The following is a 15988-nucleotide window of genomic DNA, read 5'->3' on the forward strand; positions in this document are numbered from 1 at the left end:
GCAGCGGCACAGCGCATTGGCCGCTCGGCGCGTCAGTCAGGAGGCGGGCAGCGTGTGGGAGGGGCTGGGTGGGAGGGTAAGGGAGGGGTGGCGGGCTGGAGGCGGTGCGACTGTCAATTGTGTTCCCTTTTCTCGTCAAAAGTCGGCTGTTGTTTCCCTGAGTACATCCAGAAGACCCGCGGCGGCTCCGCTCAGTCAGAGCGCTGCGCTCCGGAGCGACACACCGGCGCGTCCTCGGGGTTTCTGACACCAAACGCGGCGCAGGTCGGCTGCTGTCTGCGCTTTGACACCGATGTGTTTTGGGGGGAAAGGTGTAGGGTTTCGGGCAGCCTCGTAGCCAACGCTGGACCGTCTCCAAACATTTTTCCACCAGCAGCAGCACGTTCTCCGCGCGCTCGGAGCCTCTGAGCGCCTGGATGCACAAACTGTGTCTCTGCCGCCTCGAGGACGAAGCAGCCGGGGAGCGGAGAGGACTTGTTGCGCGCACGAGTCCGGTGTTCATCCAAGTGGCTGCTGTGCTGCGTGTGATGCTTTGATTTCAGCGGAGCGCTTCAGCGGGGCGGGGGTGGGCTGTGGATGTCAGCTTAGACTCCAGCCTGAAGTCGGTGCTCAGTGACTGTGACCGTCCGGTCTTGATTAATGACACTGGGCTGACCGGTTCCCCTCCGGCTGACAGAGAGCCCGTTTCTCTTGTAAATGGAACCAAAGCACAGCCAAGTCCAACTTTATTCGGGTCGGGGCCGCAGACTTTGATTAATTATCCTCTCCCGGTGTTTCCAGTCGAGCCCCCCCCACCCACACACACCCGCCCCCCTCTCGTCGTCATGTCTGAGCGTGATGGATACGGAGATGGGCTTTGCAGCGACGGGGCGCCGGACTGCATCCCGCCGAGAGCGTCCCGCGGCCGGCGGAGCGGAGTAGTCCTCCCCGGTGGTGGGGGCCAGGACACCGACACCATCCTCCTGGACTCGGTGAAAGCAGCGCCTCGCAGGAGCAGCATCATTAAGGTAAAGAACCCGACGTCGTGGTGTGTTTGCACAAATGTCCTGGCTCCGTTTTACCTGTGAAACCCACCTGAGGGGGGAGGGGAGGGGGGGTCCCGCTGCTTCAGGGTATCAAACGGTGCGAAACGACACTTTGCCACAATATTTCTGTAAAATGTTTCAACTGGTGGAAAATCTCTGTAGGAGAAGCTTGAACAAGTGAAGCTGGAGGAGGAATAACCCAAAGTGTTGACCCCTCCCTGTCCACACCTCACGGCCACGGCTCAGACCCCCCCACACCGCGGCGACGCGCACATGGCAGCAGACCATCTCTTGGCGTCACGTGTGCGTAATTTCACATTCCTCCTCCTCCTCCTCCGTCTTTGTCCTGCAACTTTGGCGTCAAAGCAGTCGAACCACATTCCCAGATGAAGGGATAGCTGCGCACCGTGGAGAGAAACCTGTGGCTCCTGAGCTCCTCTGTGACTGAACGCTGCTGCTGCTGCTGCTGCGTCAGGACTCGTTCTCCCTCATAGCAATGAGCAGTAATTCATTTTTAAGGCTGGAATACTGAGCCAAGAAGTTCTCAGATCCTTTACTTTAGGAAAAGTAGCAGTAGGATGATATCACAATAGCCCCCTACAAGGACAAGACCTACTTAAGGAATGAAGAGTGCTTGTGCACATGTTGTCATACTGATGCTTGAATGTGTGAGCAGCACATTACAGTTGGAGCAGCTAGTATGATGTTCCATCTGATGTTAGGAGCTTCAGCCCCCACCCCCTTTACAGGGGACATCACATGATCAATGGGATGATCTTTGCTGTTGTACAATTTTACCATGTTGGGCCTCAAAGAGTCGTTTTAATTCCACCATCTGAGACGTTTAGGCCCCTGAGAGCTGCCAGAGGGCCCTGAACTACTGCCTGCTTTCCAACAGGAAGGGAAGCGCTGGTTTAAAGTTGTGTTTTAGAAGCTGAGATAACATCCACAGGTGAAAGAAGCTCCAGCTGTGAAGTCAACAGGAGTGTCACAGCAGGGTGGAAATATTAAGGAGCAGAAACTAGAATCATCCTGATTGGATGGATTTAAACATCAAAGCAAACCGTCCCACACTGGCAGACACACAGAGAGAAGTACAGCACATGGTAGTCTGTAGCTCCTAACACCTCTGACCTACTGACCGACCTGACATCACCGTCACATCCTGCTTTTCCACCCTCACCTGTGCTCAGGTTGCAGGTCACCAAGCCCCACGAAGAAGGTGGGGGAGCGAGGATCATGTTTGGGGATCATTACCATTAATGTCTAACATATCCGCTCACCTGTCCACGTCAGGTTATGTGTCACCTGTCTCACTGTGTCACTGAGCTGAGCAGGAATCAGCCAGGAGGAGGATTCCTGTTTACGACCTTCCAGCCCGTTTCACCTCTGAGGCTAACATCACGCTCCATATTTCATGTCAGCGGTCTGGATACGGGGGGGGGGGATGGTTTGCCAGGCTCTCGTCTGCTCTGTATACGGGCCGGCCCAGCGAGCCCCATCTGGAAGGCCCGGCTGAACAGAGAGTCCTGTGACTGCTGCTGGGGAGGAAGTGGATGAAAGGACACAGGCGAGAGGAGTGATGTCAGTGACAGGCACGGTCAGCCGGGCCGGGCCGTGACGGGCCGGGCCGGGCCGGGCCGTTCAGGGTCCCTATCAATAACTGTCACAGTCCAGTCGTCTGCAGCTGTTTAGGTAATCAGCTCATCGTTTCAGTCACTTTTAAGCAAAAGATCCAAACCTCAGCTTCAGAGGTGTGAGGATGAAGTGCTCACTGTCGGTTTCTATACTCTGGATATGTTTGGGTTCTGTCGGGTTATTTGGTTGATTGAGAAGATTGTCTGTTGTCGTCAGATGAACTGATGATGAAAATAAGAAAGGGTTACAGCCGAGCTCTGTGAGGTGAAGAGCCTTAAACCGGCCTTCTTTCTGATGGCCAGCAGGGGGCGACTCCACTGGCTCCAAAACCTAAGATGGCCACAGCCTAAATGCCAAACGTGAGGCTTCAAAACCAACGTGTGACGTCACAGTCCACTTCTGTTCTACAGTCTGTGGCTGCAGCCCTCGCCAACATCTCTGTGTGGGTCACACTGAACTATGTGGCCACATATTGGCTGAGAGAGATGACAGAGGACAGGTGATCCCCGACTAATCATAGCTTGTAGTGGTTCATGACCTGTGTGATGCCAGGTGCCGGGGGCCAATGACCCAGGGGACGAACAAACAGCGGTGTCCCAAGAGGTGTGTGTGACACAGACAAAGAAAAAAGAAAGCAAACGACTGTGTTTCACTGTGCAACAACGTTCCTTCAGAGCTCTCTGGGCTCCTCTTATCAGACGTACGCTCATCTTTCTGCTGGGTGTTGTGAAGCTTCTCAGATGCTGCGTTGGTTGATGTCCACTGTGAAACACCACACTGCCTGACGAAGTCGACGCTCACTCAAACAGTTTATCCTGGGAGCTTTGGTACAAGACAATTCTTCCCTTTGACAACAAGCACACATGCAGCAGTTGTACATTTGGAAACCTCTGTCCCTTTTACAAGTGTCCACCTCCACACATGCAGCTGGAGGGTGACTTGACTGAGACCTCAACCACAGTGACAACAAGGGTTTTACCAGCTGAGACCCAAACACACGTCCCACTGACTTATTGTCTCATTTGGGGGGAATTTGTCTGAGGCTACCAGCTGAAATGAAGGCACAGGGCGAGGTTAGTGCCTGCACAGCTCGTATTACTACGGGAACACACACTCACATGTGTCTGAGACGCCCACGCATACCATGTTACCTTCTGCACACACACACACACACACACAACCCTGTTTATTCAGCTCACCCAATTAAAACACACACACATGCAGGCAATTAAGGCAGTCCTTGTTCAGTGTGAAACCTCTGAACTGTTGCACGGAGGCAGTAATTGGACGAAGGTAATGGTTCAGATAATTCACAGCATCATCAGCAGCACACTCCACGGTCGCTCTCTGTCCGCTTCAGGATGTTCACACTGAGTGAAATACTCACACTGTTTTACACCTGCATCATATTCCAGGTTCCAGAGGGTTTTGAAATATTCGTAGCGTTGCTCCAGATGTGTGTAGAAACACCAGCAAATACAGGAAGAAACCGTGCTAATTGGAATGTGGATTAATTTAAACTAGTGCTGTCAAAGACTAAGCTGTTCATTTAAGTTAAGAGTGGTTCTCCTGTGATTACGAGCCAAACAGCCACTTTTAGTGCTCTTCACCACCGTTTCTGTCTCATGTGCACAGGTCTGTAGGCTGCTGCTGTTTTGGTTCACACTTTTCAAGGCTCCACCTTCTCATATGGGACAATTTGCTGTTTTCTTGTCTTGTATGACAGTAAATTGAATGACTTTTGGTTTTCGGTGTTAAAGAGACAAAACAATCAAATTTAACACATTACTCTTTTAATTCTTTTCACACGTCAGACTAAATGATCCAAGTTAACTAATAATGATCTAATTATAATTAAAAACAATCTTTAATTGTTGCTCTAGTCGGTGATTTTGAATGTGAGCTGAGAAAATCCTCCAAAGTCAGAAGCTAAATGAACCATTTAAAAGCCAGTGCCGGCGGTCTGACAGTCACACGGTGCTCAAGCTAAGGAAGAGCTGTTTTTGGTGTTGAATTCTAGTTTTTAGAGGCAGACAGGAAATGAGGGGGGAGAGAGAGAGAGATGGTTCAACATGAGGCAGAGAGAAGAAGCAGATTTTACTGATCCTTTGCTCTGATGGTTTATCCAACCCTTAAATGCTCCACTGGCCGGTCACCTCTTGACTCTCAGTGCCAGAAATAACTCTTCCCTCCTCCATCTCTAATAAGAAAATAATTCGATGTGTTTGGCTGGCTTTAGAGAGAAGCCGTTAGTACTTCTGAAGGGTGCAGGACCCTGGAGAAGAGCCGAGATAGAGAAGAGTGCAGCGAAACACAACAGCTAATCGTGACTTCAAACGTCCGTTTTCTCTGCCGCTAAAACAAATGAACTTGTGAAAGTGAGAGGATCCGTCCAACAGAGTACTGTGTGTGTGTGTGTGTGTGTGTGTGTGTGTGTGTGTGTGTGTGTGTGTGTGTGTGTTTGAGGCCACAGCAGAAGGACTAGGGAAGGTTTCCCATTTTAATAGAAGAACTTATCACCCTGAAAAAGGCCCAAACTAAACAAAAAATGTGCAGCTGCTGACAGCTCTCCCCATCACTCAGGCTGCTTTTCCCTCATTCATGCCTTGTTATTCAGGCCGCAGTCACCCGGATGAGCTGCTTCATCCCGTACTGAGAGTGAGTTAAAGGGACGTTAATCTCAATCAAGTTAAACACATTATGCTCAGGCTGTTATATTAATTTTCCCCAGCAGACCATCAGCAATTAGCTGACAGCATTACTGTGTAACAGGCCAGAAGGCAAACAGCAGCAGACACGCCAGTCAGGCCTGTGTGGGATTAGCAGTGTAGCCCGTACACAAGTGAGTGAAAGCACACACACACACACACACACACACAGGCTTTCCAGGATGAGGCTCAGGAGAGGCCACGGTTGGACGTGCCTCTGACAGTTCTGTGTGCTGCCTGACTGCTCGCTGTGAGAGCGCTGAAGGACACCGCCGCCCTCCATCTCTCTGGCTGTTGTCTTCGGACAGCAGAACCTTGATGCATCCGACTTTGGCCGCCAGACTGCGTGTGAATTACTGCGGGGGTCCGGTGGTCATCCAGGATATTGGAGAATTTAAAGTGGGAATCAATGAATTATGTGGGATTATCTAAATCCTTCTCTTGAGTCTCTTAACAGCAATATCATAAGGTCACTGGGGCATGCAATAGGAACACGCTGATGTTTACCACATCCTGTTTATCAGGGTGCTGCTGAACTAAGGCACTGTGAACATTATCAGCATACTGTAGTCTTCATGTTGCAGTAAAATGTCCTGTTGTTGTTATAGATGGTCATTATTAGCAGCAGTAGAAGCAGTGGCAGCAAGGCATGATGGTCTATAAGATGGTTGTGGTGTCGCTGTCCTGTGAGAACCACAGAGTTTTCATCAGAAGATCATCCTGCCTCCTTCAAAGTCTCAGTGCCTCAAATTTGTACTTAAGTAAATGTACTCAGTTCCAGTCCATCACTGTTGTATTAGTATGAAGTCAGACGCTGATGAGATCACCAGTGTTCTCGGACCTCAGACCAACGTCTGAAGTTCAGTGGCTGCTTTTCAAGATACTGTCACACATCCATACTAACTACAGTCCAGACCGCAGCACTCAGCTTCAGCACTGACCACAGAAGGGAAACACGGTGGGGGCTCCTCCGGTGTGCACGGCACTCCATCCAGGAGGTGTTTCAGTGCACTGAGCGACACCCGTTTAGCTGGACTGTAGGACAGGATGTCGGTGAGCTGAGGAACACTTTAACAAACCGTCAGGTGCACAGATGTGCCCCCCCCCATCATGGAGAAGTCATGGAGTTTCCCATGGAGGCTGCAGTGGGGCCTGTTTGTGTGTGATATGAGTAGCTGAGTTTATTCTTCCCCACAGTGCCATGTGGGGTTCTTATCCCGCTCTGCCTCTTTACTCTCTGTTCTCTTTGGTCTGTCTCTTTTCCAACCCCTGTTTTTCCCTCCTTCCTTCCTTCAGTAGCACTTTGATATTTTCTCATGTTTTTTATTATTCACACTGTGTTCCATTCGTTCTAATTCTCTGTCTCCCTCCTGCTGCACTGAGGGGGGAACAATGCTTCTCCTACAACAGACTCCTGGAAACTGGTCAACAGTAATGACAATGTGTTCCCTGTGTGTGTGTGTGTGTGTGTGTGTGTGTGTGTGTGTGCATGCAGAGTAATTAGGGCGACTGAGGGCCCTCTGTCTGCCAGTATCACTCTGCTACTGGTGCCACGTCTCTCTGGGAGAACACACACCATCACCACCTCACCACAGCTGCTGGTCAGGAGTGTGTGTGTGTGTGTGTGTGTGTGTGTGTGTGTGTGTGTGTGTGTGTGTGTGTGTGTGTGTGTGTGTGTGTGTGTGTGTGTGTGTGTGTGTGTGTGTGTGTGTGTGTGTGTGTGTGTGTGTGTGTGTGTGTGTGTGTGTGTGTGTGTGTGTGTGTGTGTGGGCCGAGCACATGTAGCTCTAAACACCTCACCGTGGAAAAACACAACAAAGTGCAGCCTTGAAAGTGACCGAAGCACCGACACACAGCACCACAGTCCAAAGGCAGCATTCACTGGGGGACGTGTTAGCATCACCTCTAAGGTCTTCCTGCCCCCTCCTCTGTTCAATCAATCAATCAATCAATCAATCAATCTTTATTTATATAGCGCCACTTCACAACAGTGTTATCTCCAGACTCTTTCCATAAAGAGCAGGTCTAGACCAAACTCTTTAATTAGAGAGAGACCAACGATTCAGGAATTCAACATGAAGGATTGAAGAATCCCCACATGAGCAGCATCAGATGTTAGATTATATTACATTAAAACATTATATTAAAACAACCACTGTTTTAGTGTCAGCACCACACAACACTGCTCTCATATCATCTATTAATCACTGTTGCTCATAGTTAAACACCCATCCATTGTCTGAACCGCTTATCCATCGGGGGGGGCTGGAGCCAATCTCAGCTGCCTTTGGGCGGGGCACACCCTGGATCACAGACACAGACAACCACTCACACTCACACTCACACCTACAGACTGTGGCAGGAAGTCGGAGAACCTGGATTCAGTCCTGGAACCCTCTTACTGTGGGGCAACAGTGCTGACCCCCCCCCCCCCACCCCCCCCCCCCACCCCCCCCCCACTACCGTGCTGCAGATATATCAGCATTGCTGTTTACGTCAGCTGATAAGTAACAAGAACTTGTGCTGTGTTGAGATTGTTTGGTCCATATTTGATTATTGGATTTTTAAACTAAATATTAATGACCCCCCCACCCTCCTCCCCCAAAAAAGATTCAAGATTTTCAATATAATTCTTCACATTTTCAATATATCTGGTGACACAGGAATACCTGTAACGTGGCTCCAGTAGTTTCACCAGACAGACCTAGTCAGTGTTGGATGAACTCCACCACTGAACTGGGCTGCAGATGTTGTTTTTGGACGTGGAAGCTTGCTGGGAACTTGTTTGACGTGTGTGGAGGAGTGTGGGACAACAACATTCACAGGTGTGGACTGGGTTTGTTGGGCTGCTGTCCTGATCGCCTGCCCATCAGAGGGTATCATCCTCAGGCTTGTGTCGAATGTAACGTCGTCCCTGCAGAGCACTGAGGTGAAACTACATCAGTAAAGTGTTTCTGACGTCATCTTCAAATCAGAGCGCACTGTAGCTGACATGAAGTTACTCAGTTCTTCAGTAAACCCATCTTTAGAGCTTTCAGGTGCTTTCTTTGAACAATATGTAGTGTTTGGTCTGCTCAGACCCTCACAGATAAGGAGGAGGATGGTGAAACTGATGTCAAATAGACTACAGAGAGCGTTGCTTGAGCGTGTCACATCTCTGGGGACCTAATATTGTGCTTTGCTGTCTGCCATATTGTCTTTTCAGTGCCACTGTTGAGACATGTTAGATTTGAAAATTGGCTTGTGGCTTTAGAATTTTAACTTGTAATAGATTCATTCGTATTAGACGGTTCTTCTGCTCATGCCCCTGATACCAGGTTCATTTAAACCCTGGAAACAAGTGCAGATGGAAAGTGACAAACACGTGTTCCTCCGCTGGCTTTGCACTGACACACAAGTAGCAGCCAGTGTGTGAGACGTTTGCTCAGTGTGACTGGCTGATTACACCCATCACCTCACTTTCATGTTAAAGACCAGCCAAGGCCTGTAAGAAATCTTATCAGCACTTTCATATTTAATTCATCGATTCTGGCTGGAACTCAGATGTTTGTGGAAAAAGGACCGTCCAGTGTCGCGGCTGGTTTCTCCAATCTGCACTCACTATTTGTGAAACCTGTGATTTAATGTAAATTTGATCAATTTCGAGTTGAGGAGTGACAGCGGTAGGGATGAGGCGCCGGAGCAGATGGTCACTGGCACGCCTGCTTTCTTCTCTCTGAAGGTTCAGCTGAAATCACAAAGAGCCCTTTGTTGGGCAAAAATGATTCTGAAATGTTTTCAATCGTGTTCTTTTGTAATTGGAAGGAAGTGAAATGTCTCCAGGTTTTAGGCTCACAGCCGAGCCAGTAGGGGCAGACACATGGTGTTAGCGGCTGCACCGTTTAGCTTTCAAATTCAATACATCTGACCTTTGCAGTGAAGTTTTTAAGCAGAATGTGCAAAATGTGGGCTAGCTAACAAGCTGCAGTATTCAGCTCCAAACTGATGTTTGCTGTTTTCGACCTTTTTCAAATGGTGAGCAGTGACATTACTGTGTTATTCAAAGTTTATACTCTAGTATAAGAGAGGCCATCTGACTGCTATAGGACAGAGAGAGAGAGAGAGACAGAGAGAGAGAGAGACAGAGAGAGAGAGAGAGAGACAGAGAGAGAGAGAGACAGAGAGACAGAGAGAGAGAGAGAGACACAGAGAGAGAGAGAGTTTTCATGTCTGTCATTAGAGTTAATGTGAGGGATGTGAGAATTAAACTGTGACCTTCACTCCCGGGGCGACAGGTTTCCAGTGCTGGAATTAAAACACCAGAGCATAAAGGGGATTTCAGATTTGAATGACTGAAAACACAAAGTAGTTCAAAGCTGAGTGGCTTCCAGGGTGACTGTGGCAAAGACAGACAGGAGTGCAAGCTGTTAATATGTACAAATGACTCTCTGTTTAAACCCCCCACCCCCCCCTCATCCTGCACACACACACACACACACACACACACACACACACACACACACACTTTTCACAATCGCACAGCTGTCGTGTCTTTATATCACCCTTGGTCCTTTTGAGTTTTCTCTTGGAACAATGTGGGAAATGAGGAAAGGAGAAGGTATGTTTTGGGGGCTGGGGGGTCTGGGATGCTGAATATAGTTGGACAGGTTGCAGAAAATGAAGCACCAAGAAAAGAGACTGCATGTTGGGTTGTCTTGCTGTCTTCAGCTTCAGTCTAGAGTCTCTCCCAGCGACCTTCCTTAGCTTCTCGGCTACATGTTGCAGGTGTTTGCTGACGTATCGGTGCACAGTGAAGCGAATCCACGTCTTCCTTTAAACAGACGCTGCTCCAGGCTCGGCAGCACAGCGGCCGCTCGCCGTCGTGCGTCATGGCGACCGTCACATTGGTTCAGGGGCGCAATGAAAACCATCATAACTCACTCATTTTCCACTGATTTTCCAGCGGTTTGGTTTGCTACAAATGTCAGATATTTATTTGGATACAGGATAAAAGTGCAGGTTTTCTCACACAGTGTGGACAGTGAGGCACTTTTATCTCTCTGGCTCTGTTTTGCCAGCAGTGCAGGAATGTCACTAATGATGTTATCATAATGTGCGGGCTTGACTTTTCTTCGTGGTGACCACAGTTGAACTAGAACTGGCCTCAGACCAGCTCATTCAGGTGGACTAGTTTCATTTGTCTTGGAATAAAGGGGTGCTTCAGCGATAAATGTGGTTATTTGGACACCTGTTCACACTAAACTAGCAAAAAACAAATCTGAAAGCAGATGCAGCTTGTCCTTCCTGTCTTTCTGTTTTCTGTGCATCCACTGCAGCTGACTGTCGGTGTGTAAAGCCAATGGGTGTGTCCTGATCCACCAGAAAATTGAGCCGAGTTAGGTGTGTGTGTGTGTGTGTGTTCGTCTGTAGCCATGCACATAATGAAAGTCTTGTTGTAGAATACACACAGTTAAGGTAGCTATGAGCTTGTGTTTGAGTGGACGTCTTGTCAGTGAGTCACTAACACAGGCATGTTTCTAAGTGTGTGTGTGTGTGTGTGCCCATGTCTTTGTGTGAAGGGCATGTTTCAGCTCTTTCACAGTGGAGGAATGCTGTGTGGCTGCCAGAGTCGGCTGCTGTGACTTCACTGGGACCAGCGGAGATCCCTTTGAAACCCCCCCCACCTCCAGCCCACGAGTGGGGAAAGTATTTAGATCCTTTACTGAAGTAAAAGTACAAATACCACAATGTAAAAATACTACAGTTGCAAGTAGAAGTCCTGACATGAGAACATGCACTTAAAGTAGTGAAGTAAAAGTTCTCTGTGCTCTGTTACTGCTGATTATGGTGAGAAATGGCCAAGTGACTCCTTCATAGTGCTCGTTGTGTCCAGCCAACAGTCCAACCAGCAGCGTTACTACAAAACACCTTTTTCACAATAATTCCAATGAAAACCAGCTGCAACCATAAAGTGTTTTAAATGGAAAGAGCCCTAAAAATTAGGAAAAAGGGTGCCAATTTGACAGATTGATTTTGAATGATTTCAGCTGTACCTGTTTGCTGTTGGGTAGTTTCATTTCTAACAGACACTGTTGGACAAACGTGGTGGAGTAGAAGTTCACAGTAGCATGAGATGGACAGGTACGTCACATTTGGACACAGGCACGGTACTTGAGCAACTGTAATTAGTTACATTTCACTGATTATCACCTTTTAAGCTGATTGTTAAACGTCCAGCAGGTATTTGGAGGCTGAAGTCGCCCTCCTTCACCTCCGCAGGGAAATCTGTGGCTCTTTAGCTGCTAAAAGCTCTACTATGTCCACCAGCCAGTCACAAAACAGTGTCTGTCAGCTGTTTGCTGCCGAGCAGCTGGTGCACAGTAGCTTTTCAGAGCTTTTCACTGCAAACAGCTGCCTGCTGCAGCTGAAAATCTCCATGTTGATGGGGTAGTGAGAGCGAACCGAAACAGTGAAGGTGTGGCGGTAGAACCACAGCTTCCATGGAGTGGAACAGAAATAGATTTTTGGATGTCGTTGTTGACTTTGATAACAGCACAGCAGAGCGCTCTGCGTCACTGGACCAGGGGCCTGAAAATAGTGGCTGCCTTTCTGTGTATTCAGTAAACAATGGCTTTTCAGTGGAGCATTAATGAATGAGTGAACGAATCGTGAGATTCCCAAAGAATCCCGGCCCCTGAATCATTAGAATCAACGGCAGCCGACTCACAAGCAGGCAGGCTTTGACAGTGACCAGTGTGTATGTCCTCACTATTTTACAGCTGTTTGCACTACAATGATTTGAGCAAACAGCCTTATTAGCCCCAAGCTTCATGGTTAATGAACCCTGGGTTTGTGTGCTCACCTGTCCCACTTCCTCCGCTGTTGTTAAGGTATCATAGGTACACAAGAGAGGACACAACACCTCTCTTCTAAATCCTCCTTCTTACGAGTGCAAAATCCCCTCATTCATGTACTGATGCACGTGTTTCCATGGTTACCAAATCACCACTCATTAGTGTACAGATTGCTTGTGAGATCAGCTCTTTGACAGCTCCTACAATCAGCACATGGGCTGCAGAAAACTAAAGCAAGAGTTTGGCATTGAGGGAAACATGCTGCCAGATTTAGTTACCTTGTTGACAGAGACTGTTTCAATCTGTATGCTAAGTTTGATCCCAAATAATGATGCACCTGAATAGACAAGTGGACCAGCTGAAAACCACTGGTGCACATGTTCAGTGGAAATCATGAAACGTTACATCATGAATATCAGCACACGGTTACTAACACCTTCACATACCCCCCCCCACCCACACACCTGAGCTGATCCTCAGCCTGTCACTCCCACTAACAGACATTAACAGGTCTGCACACACACACACACACACACACACACACACACACACAGACACACACACACACACACCCCCTCAGGTGAGAAACATGGTCAGTTAGAAGGTTTACAGCAGATCACTAGTTACGACTTACAGCCTTTGTTTCTACCTCTATTTCTTCCTAATTAGCACTCAGCTGGTGTTTAGTAGTTTAGTTTAGTTTGTGCTGCTGTGCTCACCTCCAAGAACACGCTGTGGTCTCACCTAAACCTAAACCCCGTCCTCAGCTTAATGCCGATTGGTCTAAACTTCTGTGGTTCCACTAGCACCAATGCAGATTCTCTGGTGAAGCTGATCTCGTGAACCCAGCTGCCCTCCAGAGTTAGTCTTTCTTTCTCCCTCCCCCTTTTGTCATCCTTATGGTGGGTCTCTCTGTCACCAACATCATTCAGCCTCGCAGAATGAATAGTTGGAGAACAAGACAAAGACTAAAACAATAATGACGTGGAGGGTGGTGGAGGCACAAGTGGAGAAGGACAGTCAGGTGCTTTTGAAGGCACAAATCACTGTGAATCATTTTGTGGAGGCAGAAGAAGCAGAATGAAAGGTAGACTGGAAATAGACACTCAAAAGAAGCAACACAGCACATGTGCATCCTCCCACAGCAATTTATTGACCCTACACAAAATAACAGCGGCTTTATTGCTAGTGTTGTTATTTCCCACTGTTGACCCTCTTTGTTTTTGTCTGCCTACAATCCAGTGTTCATCGGAGAAACTCTTCATCCCTGTGATGTTCTCACTTCAGGCTGCATCCAACATCATTCTGTCTCTGCCTCCTTCACCACAGTTACTTTTACGTTTCATTTGTCTTCAGATGTAACTCCTATACACGGCCTGAAATGGAAAACATAATGCCCTGCTTCGCCTTTGATAGATGTCAGCATTCACGTGTCAGTGCACCTGTTAGCGACGGCAGACAATGATGATGATGATGATGATGATTCAAAATGTCCAGTCCAGCGTTTATCAGAGGAAACTGTTCATGAGTGAAGGAGTGAGTGACGGTGAACAGGACATCAGTCTGTCTGGGCTTAATGAGGAACTACACACACACACACACAGAACCACACACACACACACACACACACACAGAACCACACACACACACACACACACACACAGAACCACACACACACACACACACAGAACCACACACAGAACCACACACACACACACACACACACACACACACACACAGACACACACACACACACACACACACACACACAGAACCACACACACACACAGACACACACACACACACAGACACACAGACAGACACACACACACACACAGACACAGACACAGACACAGACACACTCACAGACACACAGACACAGACACACACACACACACACACACACACACAGACACAGACACAGACACACTCACACTCACAGACACACAGAGACACAGACACAGACACACACACACACACACACACACACACAGAGACACAGACACACACACACACACAGACACACAGAGACACAGACACACACACACACACACACTCACAGAGACACAGACACACACACACACACACACACACTCACAGAGACACAGACACACACACACACACACAGACACACAGAGACACAGACACACACACACACACTCACAGAGACACAGACACACACACACACACACACACACACACACACACACACACAGACACACAGAGACACAGACACACACACACACACACACACACAGACACACACACACACACACACAGACACACAGAGACACAGACACACACACACACACACACACACACACACTCACAGAGACACAGACACACACACACACACACACACACACACACACAGACACACACACACTCACAGAGACACAGACACACACACACACACACAGAGACACAGACACACACACACAGACACACAGACACACACACACAGACACACACACACACACACACACACACACACACACACTCCTCTACTCCTCAAACACGTGTTTTGGTGTTTTGAGAAGACGTCCATACATTTAATCAGAATCAGAATCAGAATCAGAATTACTATGTACTATATGTATTTAAGGGGAGAATCAGAATTACTATGTACTATATGTATTTAAGGGGAGAATCAGAATTACTATGTACTATATGTATTTAAGGGGAGAATCAGAATTACTATGTACTATATGTATTTAAGGGGAGAATCAGAATTACTATGTACTATATGTATTTAAGGGGAGAATCAGAATTACTATGTACTATATGTATTTAAGGGGAGAATCATGTGGTGTAGTGATGAACTGTGACCTTATGAACAGCGCTCACAGTGCACCAAATGTGTATTAATCCTCAGCTGAAAATAGTCCCGTCAGACCCCAGTCTGGCGAACGGTAACCGGCTTAACCTCTCTTGAAAAAGTGACATGATGTATTTGTGATCTGTTTTTTACGTCTTCAGCAGGAACAAACAGACTCTGGGCTGAGAGCCACAGACGGGGTAGAGAGGTTGAGAGGCATTAAGAGACAGACTAATGCACTGTTGCTTCTGATCTTTTCATGGGATTAATTGACAATGTGAAAAACCACACTGGTCTCATCCTTTTAGCCTAAAGTAAAGCTTTACCCTTTATCGGGTGAGGGACCATATTTGGTAACTTAAGTGGGAGTTCAGAATGCCCCCCCTTCCCTCACCATGAGGCAGTAGAACTACCAGATCTCTCCAAGCCAATCAGCCACAATCAGGCTACATGACAGACCGGCAAGAAACCATCTATGGTGACTTCACTGACCCTGATTTTCACCACAACATTGAATTTCTTTTACAAAAGTCTTGTAATGAGCACCAGTAATGGTCTAGGGTTGACAATGGGTTAACCCCGAGGGAACCAGCTCTTTGTCCACAGATTGACTGTGAGCAGGTTGTAGATGGCAGATACTCAACAGGGGAAGACAACATTTTGGACAGGACGTCCTAAGAGTAACGAGCTGGACTTACATTGTCGGTGTGACGAGGCTGTGGGACGTTCTGCTGTTTTCTGTTGACCTTAATTCTCCACTTATGACATCCTGTACAAGAATTTGCCATTTCCCTCTCAGCTTATGTTGCATGATTTATATAATTTCTATATAAAACTTCCACTGAATTCTTTATGAAAGCTTTCCACATGGTATGCAGCCGGTGACATCATCTACATTATATGGAGAGTTCACACTCGGCCTAGGCCTAGAGCCTAGCCTCTCTATGCTCATCTTACATAAGGAGT

The 15988-nt window shown here is 47.8% G+C and overlaps 1 protein-coding gene across 1 annotated transcript in view; it reads left to right on the top strand.

The window, feature by feature from the left end:
* The first annotated feature begins 824 nt into the window (after window positions 1–824).
* plcl1 (phospholipase C like 1) overlaps window positions 825–15988 on the top strand; it is a 62114-nt gene continuing 46950 nt past the window's right edge. The window contains exon 1 of the mRNA XM_070838682.1: window positions 825–1007. Coding sequence (XP_070694783.1) covers window positions 825–1007 — 183 coding nt within the window. The remainder of the gene's footprint in view (window positions 1008–15988) is intronic.

Source organism: Pempheris klunzingeri, chromosome 10, assembly GCF_042242105.1.
Source record: "Pempheris klunzingeri isolate RE-2024b chromosome 10, fPemKlu1.hap1, whole genome shotgun sequence".
Lineage (NCBI taxonomy): Eukaryota > Metazoa > Chordata > Actinopteri > Acropomatiformes > Pempheridae > Pempheris > Pempheris klunzingeri.